The following is a 20,254-nucleotide window of genomic DNA, read 5'->3' as shown; positions in this document are numbered from 1 at the left end:
TCTGAATTAATCAAAGCACCAAATCTTAGTACATAAAAAAAATGATTTATTGTATGAACCATACGTATGATGCAACTGATTTTCATACCTAACTTTAACTACTGATCACCGCCATTGCTCTACATTTGCTGATTTTTTTTGGATAAAATAAAACTAGGAAACGACGAGACATCTTAGACTTTGATTAGTTTAATAATTAGGACATTAACAGCTATACTTCTCAGTATATATCTGTAAATAAGATTCCTGCTAATTTCCAAGTAATTTGATTGTGTACGTATTTTTTGAACCGTTAGTGTATAGAATCTAAAATTATTTACAGTAAAAGAATAAATATTGTCGATACTATACATAAGGACATTTTGATCGAGTCGATTGATTTTTCTTCTGGTTTGGCGTAATGTGTATAATATCTTCTTTGTTAAACAATATTGATACGATCCGAGATACAACAAAGCAATGGAATATTACAGAACGAAAATTGAAAGTAAATTGAAGATAGAATTCGATTAAAATAATCGAACAATCAGGATAAACAAACAAAGAAGAATCCAAAACCCTAGATTAAAACGTCTTAGGCAACAATCAAAATACTAACTCGATCATCACCCAAGAACGATGAACTAAAAGCCCGAAATATAAAAAAAGGGAGAAAGGAACTTACCCTCAAGGATCACAATTAGAATCAAATATTAACTATTGAAGAATTAACCTAAATAGCCGCCCTGATCCATCCGCTTAAACTACAAGTAGTTGGCGGATGTATATATATGTAAAATTCATGTATAATATGTTTATAATCTTGTATATTCAATGTATAATTTATGCATATCAACTAGAAAAAATAATACTATATAGTAAATGCGACCGTCTATACGTGTAAGCATCCCAATATCATTACCAAGTATTGCTCAAATACTACACAACTTTGAAAACACTTGAAGAGAATTGCAAGTATATCAGATAGTGTGTGTATATGTATAAAATATTGATGTAAGACTTTATTATTAATATAATTGAAATTGGGATGTGATATGGTATATGAAAGAGACAATATAGGTGCAACTACACGTGAAAAATAGTAGAGCTATACCATATTGTATTGATAGGTCACAAACAACATTTGCCCTATTTATTTTCTATTTGACCCACCAATTATTGTCAATTGATTCAGTACCTTTGAATCTATCTATAGAAATAATAATATAGAAAACGGAAAGTGAGTTAGTAGTATAGCCCACAAACATGCAAGAGGGGTCTTAAAGTTGTGAACTTGGCCAAAGTACATTCCCTTTACAGTGTGCAGTATACACCCTTCTAGTTCTAATCCAACTTGTGCTCTGTCCCTTTGTGGTCCTATGCCCACATATGGGCTGCATAAATCTGAACAAAAAAGAATATACAAAAACTATAAAGAGTAAAGAGTGGGAAGGGTGCGTGCATGAGAGAGTACTCCTTATACGTGTCGATATATTGTTTGGTAAATATCGGGGCGAATTTAGAATTTGAATTGGGTTTGATTTGAAATTTTACTACATCATATCTAATTTACTTGGCTTCAAAATTTATTATTTGTACTTATTTAGTAGGAATATTAACACATGCAAATACTTTAAACCAAAACTACTAGATTCGTCTGACCTCATCTTCTTCGCTGGATCCGCCCTTTTATGTATGAGCGGACTTTGAATGAGCATATTGTAAAGGTTGAGGTAATTGAGGTTCATTTGATCCGTTTTCCGTTTCTTCTATTCAAATTGTAATTAGTCCTAAAAAATCATTTCGTTTTTTTTCTTCTGTGACAATTACGGGTAAGAATTTGCTTCTATTCAATGACGGTGATAAGATTTTTACCAAGAAGATTCAACATTTGCTATATAACATCAACAAATTAACTCTAACTCCTACGTATATAAACAACAACAACAATAATAACAATCCAGTGTGATACTACAAATGGAGTCTGCGAAGGATAGACTGTACGCAAACCTTACCTTTATGTATGTATACATGATTCGTATATACAATCATATATACGTAATGGATGAGGGATATATGGGGAAGGGGTGGACCATTTGATGATTAGAAAGAATCACAAAAGAGTTGGGTGTTGGGTGGGTGGAGTGGGGTTGGGACCATGAGGACAATAGGTGGGGTATGGTTGAATAAGAGAGGAAGGTGCACGTGGGGATGGATAAGGCTGCTGTCTTGACTGATCAGTATAGTGTCGGGCCAAAGTCTTTGGGCTGAGGTGTAAAATTGGCTTATATTAACTGGCCGACAACAGAATATTACATTAGTGGATTCAGCTCCTGTGTGTTACAAGACACCCTTTGGCGCACTTCTTTTGGACTCTCTCACTCTTGTATTTGGTTCCAAATATTTGAGACTTATTTAAAAATTATTTCAATTAAGTTTATATTTAAAATTTAAAGGGGAGTCTTGCCTTGACGTAACTGATAAAACTACTGTCGTTCGATCAGCAATGGAAATAACTTCTTACTGAAATGAAGGATAAGGCTGTATACAATTTCCAGATTCCGTGCATAACGGGAGCTTAGTGCATCGAGCTGATCTTATTATATTTATAATTTGATCTATTGTTTTAACTTCAATTTTTTTTATTTTTTTTTTGAAAAATATTTTTTATTCACAAAATTTCAACCTTTTTAACTGAAATTTATATTAACTTCTAAATAACCCTTTTCAATTTCTAATTCAAATACTATTCTTTTTAAAAACTTTAATCATATCATGTTCAAACGCCTAACTTTCACATTCTAAAGCGAGAATATATCGTTTAATTTTATATATATATATATATATATATATATATATATATATATATATATATATATATAAGCCACAAGGATTATCTATTACATCTTGCCTCTTCGCAGTGATGATCGGATTTGAAGTATGAATTATGACAGTCAAAATAAAATTAATGTGAAAAAATAAAATTTTAAAATATGTATATGTATATTTAAGTTTAAATGTGTAATGTGTGTGTTTGTGTTGTGTGTTTATATATTTTGAAAGTATTTATTAAATTTGTAGTCAAGGAGATTTCTAACTAATAACAGTGCTATCAAAGTAGGAAGTAATGTTTTTCCTAATCTACGTTCAATTATGGGTTTTCTTGTTCCTGTTTCCTTATTTTAAAGTCTGCACTTCCAATTGTGAATTTGGCTCTATTCAAAATATACTTGCCTTCTACAATCAGAATAAAATAAGGAGATAAAACAAGTATGCAGACATAATAAAATCCGACGGTACATCCATCCTGAAATTTATTAGAAGTATAGAACTTTGATTTTGTCATTGTTTTTTGTATTTTCTTGCCATAAGGTTAAAGAATTAGTTTTGACAAAATGGAATGTGGTGCTTGGAAATATTTGATAGAAAAGGATTCCTTATCTGTATTTACAGATTTGGTATCTTGAATAATGCATCCTATATCCCACTTTTTATAACAGTATTACCATTTTGATAGTCAAATTGCTTTCTATTTGATGACAATTTTTTCATATAGCTTGTTTTTGGGAAAAATAAATAAATTAAAGGTTGATAATTTATAGTAGTTCTTTTTATAATTTAGGAGTACTCTATTACATCTTTCGTCTTAGCAATGATGCTCGGATTTTAGGTCAAAATAGTTTTAAAATTTGTAGCCAAAGCGGAAAGTTTATCAAATAATAACAGTGTTATCAAAGTAGGATTTAATTTTGTTTTCTAATCTACATATATTAATGATTTTTCTTGTTCCTGTTTCCTTATTTTAAAGTCTGCACTCTGAATTGTGAATTTGGCTCTATTCATTATATACCTGCCTTGTAGAACTAGAAAAACATAAGGAGATTTAAAGAGTATGCAATCATAATAAAATTGGATACTCTATATCAATCCTGAATGTAATATAACTTTGATTTTGTCATGGTTTTTGGTATTTTTCTTGTCATAGGGTAAAAGAATTAGTTTTGACAAAATGGAATGTGGTGCTTGGAAATTACTCTAGAAAAGGATTCCTTATCTGTATTTAGAGATTTGGTATCTTGAATATACATCCTATATCCCACTTTTTTATAATAGTGTTACCATTGCTTTCTACTTAGATCACAATTTTTTCAAATAGCTTTATTTTAAAAATTAAAAGTTGTTAATTTATTGTTCTTTTCATGATTTCTCATTATGTTAATTTATGTAAAAGCATCAAAAAATCGATATTTGTATTTATGAGACTTAATATTAAAAGGTTTGATTCTCGTATTCCGAACACTATCTTTTTTGAAATGGATGGACTAATTGTTTTCTTTCATACGGGAATTCTGGAACACGTAGTTAATCTCTTTGTATGATTATTTACTTTTATTCAAATTAACTGGTTATTTTGTACAATTTTTGTGTTTTGTGGCGGTATCAGTAACATGTGAGATTTTTTTATCTTAGCTTTTATTAATGACGTGTAAATTTTACGTAACCCCCTTAATCATTTGAATTTGAAAAAAAAATACTTTCATTACCCTTTCATCGTAAAGTAATACACAAAAATGATCGTCGGGTCTTGTGACATTACTTGATTGGACTCTATATTTAAGTTCTAACTTTTATTTTTCTATATAGGGGTGAAAATAATATATCTAGAACACTATCAAAATATAAATTCGATGGAAAAAAACTAAAATCTAAATCCAAATTTTGATAGTAACGTGTAAAAGTCCAAATTGTACAAGAAATAAAAAGAGTCAAACTTTACAGAATCTGTCTTTGATAATAACTTTACTTCTTGTACCATAGTTATCAAAAAGTACTGCTACTACATATAACATACGTGGTCCTTTTGCCAAAAAAATCACCTCATTTATCGAAAAATCATTTTATCAACCTTAAGAAAAATAAATAATAAATAACAATAAATGAGTAGTAATATTGTTTGGTTGGAAGTCTTTTTCTGACAGTAAACATCTAACACGTGAATATGGGCTGGACTCCAAACCCAATGGGCCCACTAAACTAGTTTGACCATCAACCCTAAAAAGACCATTAGATAAGATGATAAGCCTACACCACTTAGAAAAACACCCTTTAAAGAAAAAGAAAAAAAAACCCTTTAATGGTTTATTTGATAGTTGGGAATCCGCCATTTTTATTCAGAGGTCTTAGGTTCAAGTCTCTGAGTGTAAAATTATTTTTACAGAGAGTTTCTTACCCTAAAAATAGGACTTTTCAGTACAAATTCAAATTTAATTGAGCTTCAATAAAATATTTGATAATTGAAATGCAACTCCCTAACTCCAATAATTTAAAGGGATAAAGCCCATTCATGTTGTTTGGTTGTGGACAAGAATCCAAACAAATATTGTATCAAGTCATTATCATCTAACTGTAAGTTAAAACAAGTTTAATGTTTCTAGCAACTTCCAATAATTGTGGGAAAGTTTATTTTAAAACCCACAAAATCCCCAGTTATTCTCTTGGGGTAACTGCGGTGTTGATCTTTAAATTAATAGTAAATTTTGATTCTGAATCTGGTGATCTCTGATTAAACACATTTAGATTGATATGTTCACATTTAATCCCTTTATTTGTGAATCTTCACAATTGAATGTATTATGAAGTGTCAAGCCATTTAAGTATCGATGTGTTGTGTTAAATTCATAAAGTTGCTCCATATTTGAGAGTAATATAGTTTTATAAATAGTCTAAATATTACATATTTGCTATATAATGGGACCAAAAATATATATTTGAATTAATTAAAAGTTAAATGTGTTTAGCCAACTATTTCAAGGATCAAAATTAGATTTATCAATAATTTAGGACCATAAGTGCAAATAAATGAAAATTCTATTAATCGGTGTTGGATCCCCATTATAATTTAATTGAATATGTTTCTTGACCAAATGACGATAGTGTAAAACACTTTTTAGAGGTGTTTTTCCAATAGTAGCAAAAAGTGAACAAATAATTGGACTAATTGAGACCATTTTCATGTAATATCTAGTAGACTAGTTATAGTCTTGACCATCAAAAAGAAAGGGGAAGAAAACAAAATTAAAAATGACTTTTTGGTACATTTCCCTAATAATAATAATAATTAAATTGTTAGATATCCTAAGAAGCAATATCTTGCCTTTTGGCTTTTGGGACTGCTCATCATTCAATTAATCATGCTTAGAAATTCGATTGTGCGAACAAAAAAGTCTTTACTAATTTCTAAAGGCCGTCAATATTTTTTTTTCTATAATCGATGTAGTTGTTTGATTCTCGACAAGAAAATCACTCAAGATTTTCTTACACATTATCATCTAGTTTTTTGTTAAAGCAATGTTTATGTTAATATTTGTTTAGAATATCATAGCGGGACAACTGTAAAAAGCATTGCCAACAAAAAAAATCAGAGTAAAACAAGGAAATAATAATTAAAAAGATAAAACATAATTTAGAAAATCTTTTACTATTTTTATCACGCTAATGTAACTAAAGTAAGATGCATGCATTTCTTGAGAAGTTCCTCTTTGTAACAACTCATCGATCATTGACGGTTAAATTAGGAGCGTCTAATAGGCAGATTGAACAAAATTTAAGCGGATAAAAATGAATTTCATGTAAAGTTTGTCTCAGACAAATTCCACATTAAAACGGAAGAGTAAAGTTAGAGGCTAAGGTGGGTGAATTCAACTGTCGAAGCATCATTTCTATTAAAACGTTAAAACTCAAAGGCACAAGAGTGTGAGGTGTCAATAATTGGGCCAAAACAAATAAGTAATTTTCACTTGACATAGCTTACTATGTTACATATTTATGAAACATAACTATATTTTTTAATAATTAAATTTAGTAGCTATAATATTATATTTTTACAACTTATACCTACCCACTTTTCTATCAATTAACTTACCACTCCCCACACCCCTATTTTTTAGCTGCACACTTTCTCTCCCCCCCCCCCCCCCCCCCCCTTTTTCTAAATATACACGTTTCTAACTCCCCATCTCCCCTAATTATGTGCTTTTCAAATCAGTTTCTGATTTCTTTCACTTCTTTTTTTTACTCTGTATTAACTACTCATTAATTTCAACCTTTTACCCCAAAATTCAACTCTATTTCCTAAAATATGTAAGATTCTCTGTTATTTTTGCGTTTTAAACGACGAATATATATTTGAATTCATCTGTTGAAATATCGAATTCAAGTTGAGTTCATAATTGAGGTAACAACGTTTTCACTGCAACTTTTTAATTTTTTTTAATTTTTCTGAAATTTTGAAAAATATAGTCAAAATATATCTGAAATATAGTCAACAGAAACCAGAATAAGTAATATTGAACATATTAATCAAAATATAATTAAGCCAAAATATAGTCATAATTAAGGTAGTAACATTTTCATTGCAACTTTTTTTTTCTGAAATTTTTCTAAATATAGTCAAAATATATGAAAAATATATCTTAAATATAGTCAACAGAAACCAGAATAAGTAATATTGAACATAATAATCAAAATACAATTAGAAAAATAGCCAAAATATATATATGAAAAACAACTAAAAAGTTCAGAAAAATATAAAAAATAAAAAAGTTGCAATTACACGGTGAAACGTGTAATTCAGTTGATGAACAAATCAAGCTTTGCATGATTTATGGAACATTAAAAAGAGATTTTTTTTAGTTATATTTTGGGGAAAAATATGAAGAGAGTTTTTTAATTCAAATTTTATGTGAATGATTAGATGTTGAATGAGATATGTGATTAGATATGGAAGAGAATAAAATTTGCGTGATTTATGGAACATTAAAAACAAATTTCTGTTTAGTTTGAAAAAAAAAAATTTCCCTTAAATAGAGGCATTATTTGCTCAACAGTTCCGTGTATTTAGTTTATATTTTGGCTATATTTATGCGATGCGTCCAGGACCTAAATATAGGAAAAACCAGCTACGAATTGTAAATAATGAACTTATAGTTATAGCTTGTTAGAAGCAGCTAAAAGATAACTATTTGTGAAAATTTTATAACAAATAATAGCTTGACAGTTGAGCTTGAATTGATACAGGTCATATAAAGAGCCAATACATCCCTAATTTGATCATCGGCCAAAGCCTGCTTTAAGCAAATAACACATCGAAATGAAAAGGGAACGTTAAAATCTTATAAGGTGGGGATAGAATTCAACTATTGAGGCACTATTTGAGTTAAATCCTTGGGGGATAAAATTGTGAGGCCCCAAAAATTGAATCGGAACTAATATTTTTTTGACAGTTAAACCTGAACCGCTACACTTTTGTGAAGAGAGATTTTACATAGTAGCATAAGCAAATTCAATATATAAACAGTGAGTGCACGCGCAACTGAAAAATTCAAAAAAAGATGCATATATATTTGTAAAATGGACCCTCACTGTTTTTAATGATAAAAGAAATCACAATAACATCATTTATACAAACATAAATTTGTGCTTTAAGCACTTTTAGCAAGCGTGCTTTTCCAACGGTGCCAAAAGGTTTGGGATTAGTTTGACTAGCTTTATATAATTTGATCATAACCATCAATTGCTTCAAATGATTAATCTATGGACCTTCTTAATATTCTTAGGTGCTAAATTTACCTTGTAATAATAAAAAGTTTTGCTCTTTAGATCACGCTTTTTTGACTAATCATAATTAGGGATGTGAACTTTAGTCTTTATTAAGAACCCTATAGTAGTACTACAATTATGATACAAGCATCACAATGAAACACCATCTCCCTCCCTCACCAAAACTTAAAATAATAATTAAAAAAAGAAGAAGAGGGAATTGAAGAAAATAAACAGAACAAAAAGAATAAGACATATTGTTTCTATAATTTGATCATTCTCCCTTCAACTAATTGCAGAACACCAAAATAAAAAAATAAGCAAAACAAAGAAGGAAAAACTCTCAAGATGGATTAAGTAAAAGTGTACAATTGCTATTGTAATTCCTCAGTAATATTTAATGTACTACTATTCTTATTAGGAAAATAAACTCCCTCCATTTCATAATAAGTGGTGTTTTTAACTTATGCACGTACCTTAAGAAATTGATTACTCCTAGAAAATTATGAGTGATTTTACTAACTTACCCCTAATTAATACATACCTAGAAAAAAGAAAAGTTATTTAATGATTTTTTATTATAAATAAGGATAAGTTTAAAAGAATAAAATCAATTTAAGTTTAAAAGAATAAGATCAATTTCTTCTTGAAATCCTAAAACACCACTTATTTTGAAACAAAATAAAAAGCCTAAAACATCACTTATTATGGAATGGAGTAATAATTTAATTCTTTATAAAAAAATTTGAACTTCAAATACTTCACATCAAGGGAAATTGTGATCTGAATAAATTTCTGTACAGGAGAGAATATGCAAAAAGAAAATCATGTACAAGGCTTGAAATCATAGATAACCAAGAGTCAGATAGTAGAACTTTAATTCAGATGAAAGTTTGAAGTCATGAAGTAGCTTTGACATAATTTAGATGCACTTAATAATTTAATTTTGGATCAAAGATTGAATTTTGAAAGACTGAGCCCCGACTAACAAAATGGGGAGAATTAGTGTCCTCTTAAAAAAAATACTCAATTTCTAGGAACCAGAATACGTTGACCAATTGTACTTGAATTTCCCTATAGTAAAAAATATTAATAGGAATTGAACTCCAAAAAATTTACTATCTCTATCTTTCAACATGTCTCAAATCACCATATGTAACCAAAAAACAATTTGGAAAGAAAGAGAAATTAGACGCAAAATTGAATCAAAATCATCTTCTTTGATTGAAATGATTGAAACTATCCGATATGTATACAAGAAGAGCCTTAATAAGCTAAATTAGTACAAAATTGTTAAACCCCTCTTAATTAACTAATATCCTCCATTGCTATGTACACTCCCAAGATGAGGGAAAAGAACAATAGAAAGAAAATATAGAGAAAGCCCCTAATAGCCTTGTTTCTCGAATGATTTCAATCATGCCAACATAGGAGCATGACTACACATCTTCTAATAATGTAAAGTTTGGCCCTTTGTTCTCTAAGAACTCCTCCAACTCCTCTGCTTGAAATTCTCCTCTTGGAACTTCCCATATTGGTGCTGCTCATCTTCATCTTTAATTCAATTGTGTGATTGAAAGAAAATCAAGAAAATGAAGGAAGAAAAATGGAATATTTGAAGTGATTCTTGGATTTTCTTTTGGTTTTTGTTGTTGTGTGTAGAGAGATTGAAATGAATGTGTTAAGTTTGAGTGGCAAGAAGGGGTTCTTATAGGTGGGATTGGAGAGTGGTCCAAAATTGTATTGGTCGAGTAAAGAGGACACTATGGGGGCATCAAAGGATGTGCAATGCCTCCTATAGCTCACCACACAGTCCATTGTGGGTCCTACTTTCCACTTGATACCCCATTCCCCACATCACACCACAACCAAGTAAAAAATAATGTAATTTTACAACCATATACAACTACATGTGACATGTCTATGTATTACCACCCAAAATTGTTTGGTTGAATAGATAATATCCATCCTTGCACCATTAATCACATATTTTGGGTTTGCGTTCTGGTTACAGAAAAAAATCAGGTAGGAGTATTTTCCTTTTTAATGGCCTTATACGACGCAAATCACAAATAAGTCGAATGTGGACACCAGACACTAGATGAGAAACAAAAAGAAAAATAAATATGTATGTATCCACCTTTCTGTATGGGGGTTTGGTTTGAATTTCCTCTATCTTAATTAGAAATTTTGAATTAGAATTTCGAAAATGAAAACTTTCCGATCGAGACCTCCTAATGGATCTACTTTCCAATTGAGAGTGTTTTACCTCCTAATGGATCTACTGATCAGCACGAATCTGAACTTATATATCGTATTTTTCTTTCTTAGATGTGGTTGTGTCATTTGTGAATCCTAAAAGTTGCAAGTGGTCACACAACAATTTGAATTTACCCTAATTTTTTTAACTATTTAAGTCAAAACATTGGTTATACAATATGTCACAGTCTATGGACAAATAGTGTAGGCAATACCTACAAACATAATGGGTCAGCCATTACATGAATAAGGTAGCACAGTCCTTAGTTTACGAGCTGCCCTACAACAGGTATTTGTGTTGCCTCATTCATAATTTGTTTTTATCATAAGGTCGTTTTCTTGCTTATGTGTAATTAATAGATATTTCCAGTGAATATTAAAAAAAGAAATAATTTTAGTTGGTTCCACGTAAGGTTCAAAGAGGCATTAATAAGGGATAATTCAGTTGGATCCTACTACAAATGGACATCTTAACCACCTTCTTAACGTTTAATGGCTTCTGATTATTGTAATCTTATCCTTTTTTTGACTTAATATGAAAACTGACACGTACTTTATATGCATGATGATGTGGATTATCATTAGAGAATTTAAGTAGTGATGGAATATGAATATGGTCAGACGATATTAACGACTAAAATCTTATCAAGAAGAATAATTTAATTAAGGAAATTAGCGCTTTTAGTCTCTCAAATATTAGCAAAGTTTGATTCTGGTACTCGTAACTTTTGGTAATGCAGATTTAACTCAATTAATTTATATGTGCGCTTTAATCTCTGCGATTGTGAATTTTCACAAATTTAATGAATTTTTAAGTAGCTAGACGATGCAATTGTCAATGTGTTATATAAAATGTATATTGCTACAATATATTTGAAGATAATAGTTCAAAAATAGTTTAAATCTAAATATCACATATTTTTTATATTAAAGGACCAAAACCAACCATTTCAAGGACCAAAATAAGAATTTATCAAAAACTGAAGGGTCAAAAGTATGATTATCTCTTTAATTTAATTAGTGGAAATTTAATAAATAAATTCGAAAAGCTCTCCCTTTGTTTTTAATGATTTTGGTATCTTTTTCTTTTTCCCCCTTTTGTGATGTAGGTGCTGACAGTAAGATGCAAAATTAAATTGGAAAAGATATTGTTTTTCATCATGTGCAGAATTCTATTAAAAGGGAGACTAAATATAATGTTATAAAAACATCCACGGAACATACGAAATTTCAAAGATGAGCAGCTTATTCATGAAATGATATTATTCCACAAAAGAGAAATTGCTAAAATCCAAGATATGCTGAGGTAGACACTAGTCATAACTATAACTTTCTTTAGGAAAGTCAATTTTGTGATGTTACTATATCTCTATTGCATTACAAAGTAGTCTAAATTTTTAATAATTTTTAACATTGGACGTGGAATTAAATATTAGACCAAGAGATAAATTGTTCATTTCTAGATAATCAATCTCAATATATTGTTAATTGAGTTTCAATTCCGTAGTTATGTTCTATATTATGTATATGAATTCTGTTTTTCATTTCGCTCTTTACCGCCTATTCACTCCAATACGCATTAATTTATTTGTAAGGTTTTCTAAGTATGTAAGTTTATCCTTCTTTTGATTAATTAATATAATAATGAGACGTACTTTATTTGTATGATGATGTGGATGATCATAAAGAGAAATTAAGTACTGTTGGAATATGGTCAGATGATATCAATTCCAAAATTCTATGAAGGAGAATATTTATTTAGCGGACTATTCATAATTGTATTCGAAAAGCTCTCCCATTGACGGGTGATGATATTTTCCTTTTCTTTTTTAGTGACTTCATTCCACTTTATCCTTTTCTTCTTTTTGTGATGTTGTGTGATTGAAAAAAAAAAAAGAAGAAGATAAAAGATATTCTTTACGTCATGTGTTTATAAAAATTCTATTAAAAAGGACATTATAAAGTTAAAGGATCAAAATGACAAACGAATGTCAAAGATGAGGGAAATCCCCCCCCCCCCCCATTCTTTCTTCAGATTATTCAATATGTCGAATACTTCATCTTTATACATTTTGCAATTCCGAGTGGAAGAACTTCTGACTTCCCCAAAGAGCTTAATAGCTCTGAGTGAAGCTCCAGCTTATTCATGAACTTTTGTTATCTAGTTAAAATTGCTGAGGCAGACTCTAGTCATAACTATAACTTTTTTAGGAAGGTCAATTTATGACACTACATTTCTTTTGCATTTAAATGTAAGTTTAAATATTTTTAATACTTTTTAATATTTGACATATATATATATATATATATATATATATATGTATGTATATATATATATATATGTATATATATATATATATATATATATATATATATATATATATATATATATATATATATATATGTATATATATATTATAGGCATAATACACATGAGTCCCCCTAAATTTGCCCTTTTTTCATTTTGGCACCTCAACTAAGTGTTGTTCCTATTGAACTCCTGAACTCGTCTTCAAGTGTGTCTATCAAACTCCCTAAATCTGATTTTTATTAGAAGTAGAAATTAAATTGGGGAAATGAAGGTGGATTAATATTTTAGACATGTGGTAAGCTATTCTTTAGGTCATGGATATGTTTTTGTTGGTTCTGCTCTTCCACTGCCAACTTAATTAATAACTATTCTTTTTTTCCCTCTTAATTGCTGCTGATCTTAGCTAAAAGATGACATAATTAAATTAGAATATATATTATCATGTTGCTACATTGACGATGGAATACTATGTAAGTCGAATAATGTTTGATAGACACACTTGAGGATGGGTTCTGGGATTCAATAGGAACAACACTTAGTTGAGGTGCCAAAATAAAAAAATAAAAAAAGGATAAATTTAGAAAGCCGCATATGCATTAAGCCTATATTATATATACTCTCAGTATACATATAACGTTTAATCAATGCAATTTAACTGATTATATTAATTTATTAAAGTTACCTTAGCTTATTAGACTTGTTATGAAAATTTATGTGTTGTTGTAGAATAACTTGATTAATTTGATATCATCATGAGTATACAAAGTCTAAACTCAAAAGATATTTTGTTCATTTCTAGCTAGTTAACACTCTAAGTATACGATTTACACTTCAATTTCAAATTAGTTTGGTTCGACCATATCAACTAAAACAATACTCTACAAATATCAGCGTGTAATAGGAAAAAAATATATAATAGATGTCGACTATGTTATACCTTTATGAAAGAGTTGGAAAAATATCGACGGGACCTGTGCATGAAATTTTCCATAAGGAATCGTACATTGAGAGTTGTGATCATTTTTACACATTTTCTTGTGTAGAAATTCCTCTATGATGCTGTTGGCTCTTTGTTGTTGCAAGAATTTTACGCTACTTGCCGAAACAAATGGATCAAAATAATAGTCAAACCCATCACACGTGAAATCTCCAATATTCCCATTAATTTAATAAATATTTTAATTCAATTATTAAAACTCCAAGAAATTAAAACTCTCCTTTCAAAGTCTATGACTAAGTAACCAATTGCCAGAGTTGTGTGTTAAATAGATTCCAGACAAAAAGAAGAAGAAAAGTATAATGGGGGAAAAGCTCAAAACCCAATTAAGTGATAGATTAAATTATGATTTATTAGTAATATAAACAATATAACCCATAGTATTCTTTATCTTGTGTTCCACCCAATTTCACTTAGGACAGTATCTTCAATTACCAAGGGATTATATTTAAAATTAATTAACGTTATTTTTCACTGTCTTTTCGACACTATCAGAAGCTCATGTCAACTTTGATTCTTGTACATTGAGGGTATTTGTTGTTTCTTACAACTCTTGTCGTTTGTTAGGGGAATGAAAGACAAGTTCCATTTATCTAATGACTAATGTTTACAACATATATATGGTGATCGTTATTTTAGACGTGTATATTCGTTGAGTAATTAATTGAATATGTATATCTAATAATTGATTTCAAATTATGGATTCGTCTCTGCTAAAGTTAGCACAACGACTTTATGCAATGGCTATGCTTGAATCCTAAACTCTAAAACAAGTCAATAAATTGCCATCAATATGATATATGATGTGGTGTTTAATGAGTTAAGATGCACTAGTATGTATAAGCATGGCCAATAAGGCAATAAGTTCGAGTAAGAACATCCATTTCAGCTAAGCTTAATTTGTACTTATTTATTTGGCTCACCTAATTAATTTGAACTCATAACAACGGAAAGCTACTATAGGCTCGCTTCGCTTCTTTCAGTTTAAGTCCTTTAAAAAATAGTGATATATATTGATCAAAAAAATAGATGCAGTACTAAAGCGCATCAACTTTACACAACTTTTGTGTTTGTACGTCTGATTGCTGAACCCTAAACCCTAAAACAAGATAGTAAATGCGATCAACATGTTTGTATAACGTACTATATATGATTTGGTTTTTAACAATTTAAGAACCTGCATAAAAGTTATATAAATGAAATGGCGATGCCCATTTATTTTTTGTTCATTGGTTAGGCATTGAGTAGAAAAGATTAAAAAGTTGGGAAGGTTTTACATATGTTGAAATTGTCACTGGCTAGGTAAATTGTGGCCAATTTAAGAACCTCAATGACACAACATGATCCATATAATCATTGTTACTGTTATTATTATTATTGGTATTATTACGAACAGAATTATGTCATTTAAGCATACATCTACACAAATGCATGCATGGAAGCAGGAAGTGACTTTGCATAATGTATGTAACTCGATTCAGAGTAGGACACCCCATGCTTTTGGAACTGTATATATATTCCTAATTCTTTTCATAGATTATTTATTTGATGTGATTCTTTTTTTTTTCTTTTTTCTTCAGGTAACATGGAGGAAGATGTGGGATAGGGGTGGGGTGGAAGGAGGAGTGGAGGTAGTGTTGATATAAATTTATTAAACTTTGTAAGGCTCCATTTATCTAAGTATTCCAGGCTTACTTTCAAGTGTCCCATGTTGGTCATGTTGTTGAGCTGTTATTATTAGTATTATTTTTAACGATAGTGTTTAAATCAATTCGTGTGTACCGTAACTAATTTATCGATTATATATACATTAATTATCCCCGGCCTATATGTATTTGATAAGTCTGTTTACCAAAAATTAGGCAAATGAGAAGTAGCATACTAATATTCTCTATAATCTCTTGAAATTTGAATACTGACTTCCCGTAGTCAGAGGGAGCTATGGATTGGTCAGGTATTCAGATGAATTCCCTTCTCTGAAAAATTCTCATTATACAAAGGAAAGAAATTGATTTTTGTACATTGTCCAATCGACTTGATATAAGTGAAGGTAACTATAGGCAAGTTTTTCAAGATTTTTTTTGAATTTCTTTATATATATTTTTTGTTGGCTCCACCAATACTCGTAGTTTTCACACATTTATTCTTCTTCTTATTATTATTATTATTATTATTATTATTTATTTATTTATTAAAAAGGAAAAAATTGCATAGGGTGGGGTTGGTTGTACTGAACAAGAAGATCTGGCCACACGTGAAGGTCTCGTGCTGGATACGGCTGCTTGCTCTTGCCATTCTCGACATCATAATCATATTCATATTTTATACTCCTTTTATTACTTCTTTATTTTTTAAACTAATCCCTTTCCTTATAAAAGTATTAATATATGCATAGATAGAATTAATAAAAAAAATTAATTCTATTTAATTAGTACATGATCACGCTACCTCTACACATGATATGTGATGCAGTCATCATTTTCAAACCTCATGTTTGCTTAATTTACTTCTTCATTAATTATGGAAACTTCTTCATTCTATTTTATCCTTTTCAAGTTATTAAAATATGTGTATTTTACAAATTTTTTAATCATAATTATTATAATTATACAGTTGTTATGTATCAAGTGGCATAGAAATCCGATAGGACTTTACTTAAGGAGGTAAATTAAGCTTCTGTGAGTATGCTAAGTTTTCGGATTATGAGTTAATGACAGTGTGTTTACTGTACGAACTGATATTATTTTTTGCATAATTAATTAGTTAATTACTTGAGATTGTCGCTAAACCCTAACTTATATTTGGGTTGACCGCATGAAGTGGAAAAAGTTGTCAAAGAAATAATACAAGGCAAAATCTCACTGGAAGTTGCATTTTGACAACTTAGAAACTAGGATATGGACTATGAGTGGAATTAGTGAAGGAAAACAGAATTATTAGGAATGTGAAAGTTAATGGAAGGTGTCTTAAAGTTTCATATGAAGGTTCCTTCCATTGAATTGTGTTAAATTTGGAAATAAAAAATCGTGTATCTATGATCAGAAATTTCCTTTCTCTATTAAGTACTATCAAAGTTAGTGACTAGGTGGCATATGGATAAGAAAACAAATTGGTTTTTGGTTTAGTTTGGTTTTATGAAAACGATGTGTTTTTGGATTGATTTTTGAAATAGAATAATAGTAAAAAATTATATTAGAAAGAAACCATCACTACTAGAAACAAAGGTTTTCCCCACCGACATTCAGTGAAAAATTTATACTATAAAATATGATTTTCCCACCTCATTCCCATCAAATAATCTCACTGGAAAAATGTATGGTGGGAAACATGTTCTCATTGAAACGGTGGGAAACTTCATAATTTTTTCATATGAAAACGCTAATATTTAGGTTTTTCCCACCAACATTCAGTGGGAAATAACCACTAAACATTTCTCAGGATGAAATTCACCTGGAAAATAGTGATTTTTTGATAGTGCATACAACAAAAATAAAGCAATTAAGACTCTTATTATGTCTCACTCTCAAACAAATTGAGATAACTATTCGAATCCTCCATTACTGACCATTTACTCCATTTAAACTAATCCCTTGTCAATATTATACAAATACAAATCTAAAATGTGTTCTTTTTTTTTTTTTTTTGTTTAAAGGAAGGGAATTGCGGTAGACTAGCAACTAGTATATTAGCCAATTTCACGAAGAATCCTCATAGAAAAAAGAAGCAAAAAGGACAACAGATTAAAATGAACTTACTAATATCTTTTCATCAATTTTTAGTTGAGTTGTTGTTTTGAAAATATGCTTCTCGTAAAGATTAAGTAACAGAATCATTTTTTTGAGCGGAATGTCGTTCAAAGGCATTGATCTTTAATTTTTGACCCTCAAATTGTTGGTTTTTAATTTTAGTCCTTCGCCTAAAAATTTATGGTTTCTGGGTTCGAACCTCTGCTCAGTCAAAAATTAAAAAAAAAAAATTACAAGGCAGAGTTTTGAGCAAAACTCTAACCTTAGGTAGAATTTGCACGTTATAAGTCAGAGTTTTGCCTTAAGGCTTAACTTTTGCCCTAAGAAGTCTAATTTTGAGGAAAAGTTTGCCATAAGGCAAACCTCTGTTTTAAGGCTTAACTTTTGTCCGAATAGGCCTAATTTTGTTACAAACCTCTGCCTTGCGAAATTATATATATTTTTTTTAACTAAGCCGGGGTTCGAACCCAGAACCACGGAGTATTAGGCGAAGGACAAAAATTAAAGACGAACTATTTGAGGGACAAAAATTAAAGACCACTGCCTTTGAATGACAATCGTGCAAATGACCCTAAAAGAATTATGAAACAGGCCAAACTTTTGGGCCAATAAACATGGTCCATTGATCTAAATTTAGTATGTTTATTGACAAACTGAATCAACAATCACTTTGACTTGCACTAATTTATGTGAACATGAATCAGCTAGAAAATAAATATATTTATTACTAATTTATAAGACTTATTTTAATGTAAGTAGGACATATATTGATCCTGAGACTTGAGAGAAACTTACTAATGCAAGCCGAGATTCAGCAAGAACATGCACACCAAGCCGAGCTAGGGATCACTACTTTGGAGGCTTAGAGAGTGCTTGGATTAAAGGCTTGAAGCTCAAGAATATGCTAAAGTGGAAGTACAAGACTCCACTTGAAATAACTAGGGAGGAGGAGGCTATTTATGCAAAGGGGCTATTCTATAAATTCAAGCCTTTCATCTCCAAGAGAAGACCACCTTGTCCCTTATTTCATTAAAGGTATATTTGTAATAGCTAGCCTAGTCTTCCTATTCTAGTTAGTATAAATACTACTTCAAGTTATTTCATTAGGTAGACTATTTTGAATATTGATGTTATTATACTCTTTGAGAGTTAAGAGCTTGTTGAAGCCTTTGATTGTGCGTTTTGTTGAGAGGATTGGTTGCCTAGGAACTACGTTCCCTTGAGGTCATTCTAAGAGAAGAGGTGCTTAGTTGAACACTAATTTGGAAGTTTTAGATAATTAAATAGCTTTAGTTGTCAATTAGTGTCTTCTTTTGTGTCATTCTAATTATGCTTTACTTTATTGTTGAATTTCTTGTTTAGTATCGCTTACATTCAACGACTTCTTAAGTTCAGTTCTCATTTCAACTCTTTATTTATGTCATTTTACTATGAGCTTAATTACCGTTTTAGAAGTATACAGTAACTAAACAAGTTCAAGAGAAGATGGTCTCATTACATTTTTTTTTGTGCGGATTGCCCTTCAAAAGCACTGGGCTTTAATATTTTCCCCTCAAATTGGTGGTCTTTAATTTTTGTTCTTCGTTTAATACCTCAAGATTCTGGGTTCGAACCCCAGCTCAGTAAAAAAAAAATAAAAAAAATCACAAGGCAGAGATTTGGATTTGCAAGGCAGACTCTACCTCAGGCAGAATTTTGAATGCAAAACTCTACCTGCAGACAGAGTTTTGAACTCTGCCTTAAGGTAGAGTTTTGCATTCAAAATTATGCCTGAGGCCTAACTTTGGCCCGAATAGGCCTAACTTAGCTACAAAACTCTGCCTTGCGATTTTTTTTTACTGAGCCGGAATTCGAACTTTTAAACCTTATGGTATCAGGCGAAGGACAAAAATTAAAGATCATCCCAAAATAAGGGCATTCCAGCGAATTGCCCCTCCCGGCTGATTATGGTTTGACAGGTTGGGAATTAGGCCCGAATAAAAATGATTGCTAAATATGAGTTGGGCATTGGCACACATGTCCCTATTTCGTGTTGGTCTTTAATTTTTGACCTTATAACAAATAGCTTTTTCGCATAAGTTTATATATTCGCATCATAATATCGACAATTTATGCCCCGCGCCCTTAAAGAACTTATGCCTCGCTAGGTAAGTTTGATTTTGAAGGGCAAAATTTAAGACTAGCCCCATTTGAAGGACAGAAATTAAAGACCAGTCCATTTGAAGGACGGAAGTGCAATTTTTTCATTTCAGTTTAGTTAGACAAACTCAGGACCCGTTTGGCCATGAAATTTTTTCACTTTTTTCTGAAAAATTATTTCACTTTATTTGGAAATCAACGTTTGGCCATGCAAACAACTAAAAC

General features: G+C 30.4%; 1 protein-coding gene across 1 annotated transcript; it reads right to left on the bottom strand.

The window, feature by feature from the left end:
* Positions 1-9,777: 9,777 nt before the first annotated feature.
* Positions 9,778-10,274, bottom strand: LOC132642806 (small polypeptide DEVIL 4-like). Its single transcript, XM_060359837.1, has one exon. The coding sequence runs from the start codon at positions 10,129-10,131 to the stop codon at positions 9,991-9,993; it is 141 nt and encodes a 46-aa protein (XP_060215820.1). The 5' UTR covers positions 10,132-10,274; the 3' UTR covers positions 9,778-9,990.
* Between the last annotated feature and the right edge of the window lie 9,980 nt (positions 10,275-20,254).

The sequence above is a fragment of the Lycium barbarum genome, chromosome 5, assembly GCF_019175385.1.
Source record: "Lycium barbarum isolate Lr01 chromosome 5, ASM1917538v2, whole genome shotgun sequence".
Classification (NCBI taxonomy): Eukaryota; Viridiplantae; Streptophyta; class Magnoliopsida; order Solanales; family Solanaceae; genus Lycium; species Lycium barbarum.
This window is presented reverse-complemented; position numbering and strand designations above follow the sequence as displayed.

Bases quoted from the DNA above. Each gene is read 5' to 3' on its own strand.
- LOC132642806 (XM_060359837.1), bottom strand. From the start codon at position 10,131: ATGAAGATGAGCAGCACCAATATGGGAAGTTCCAAGAGGAGAATTTCA.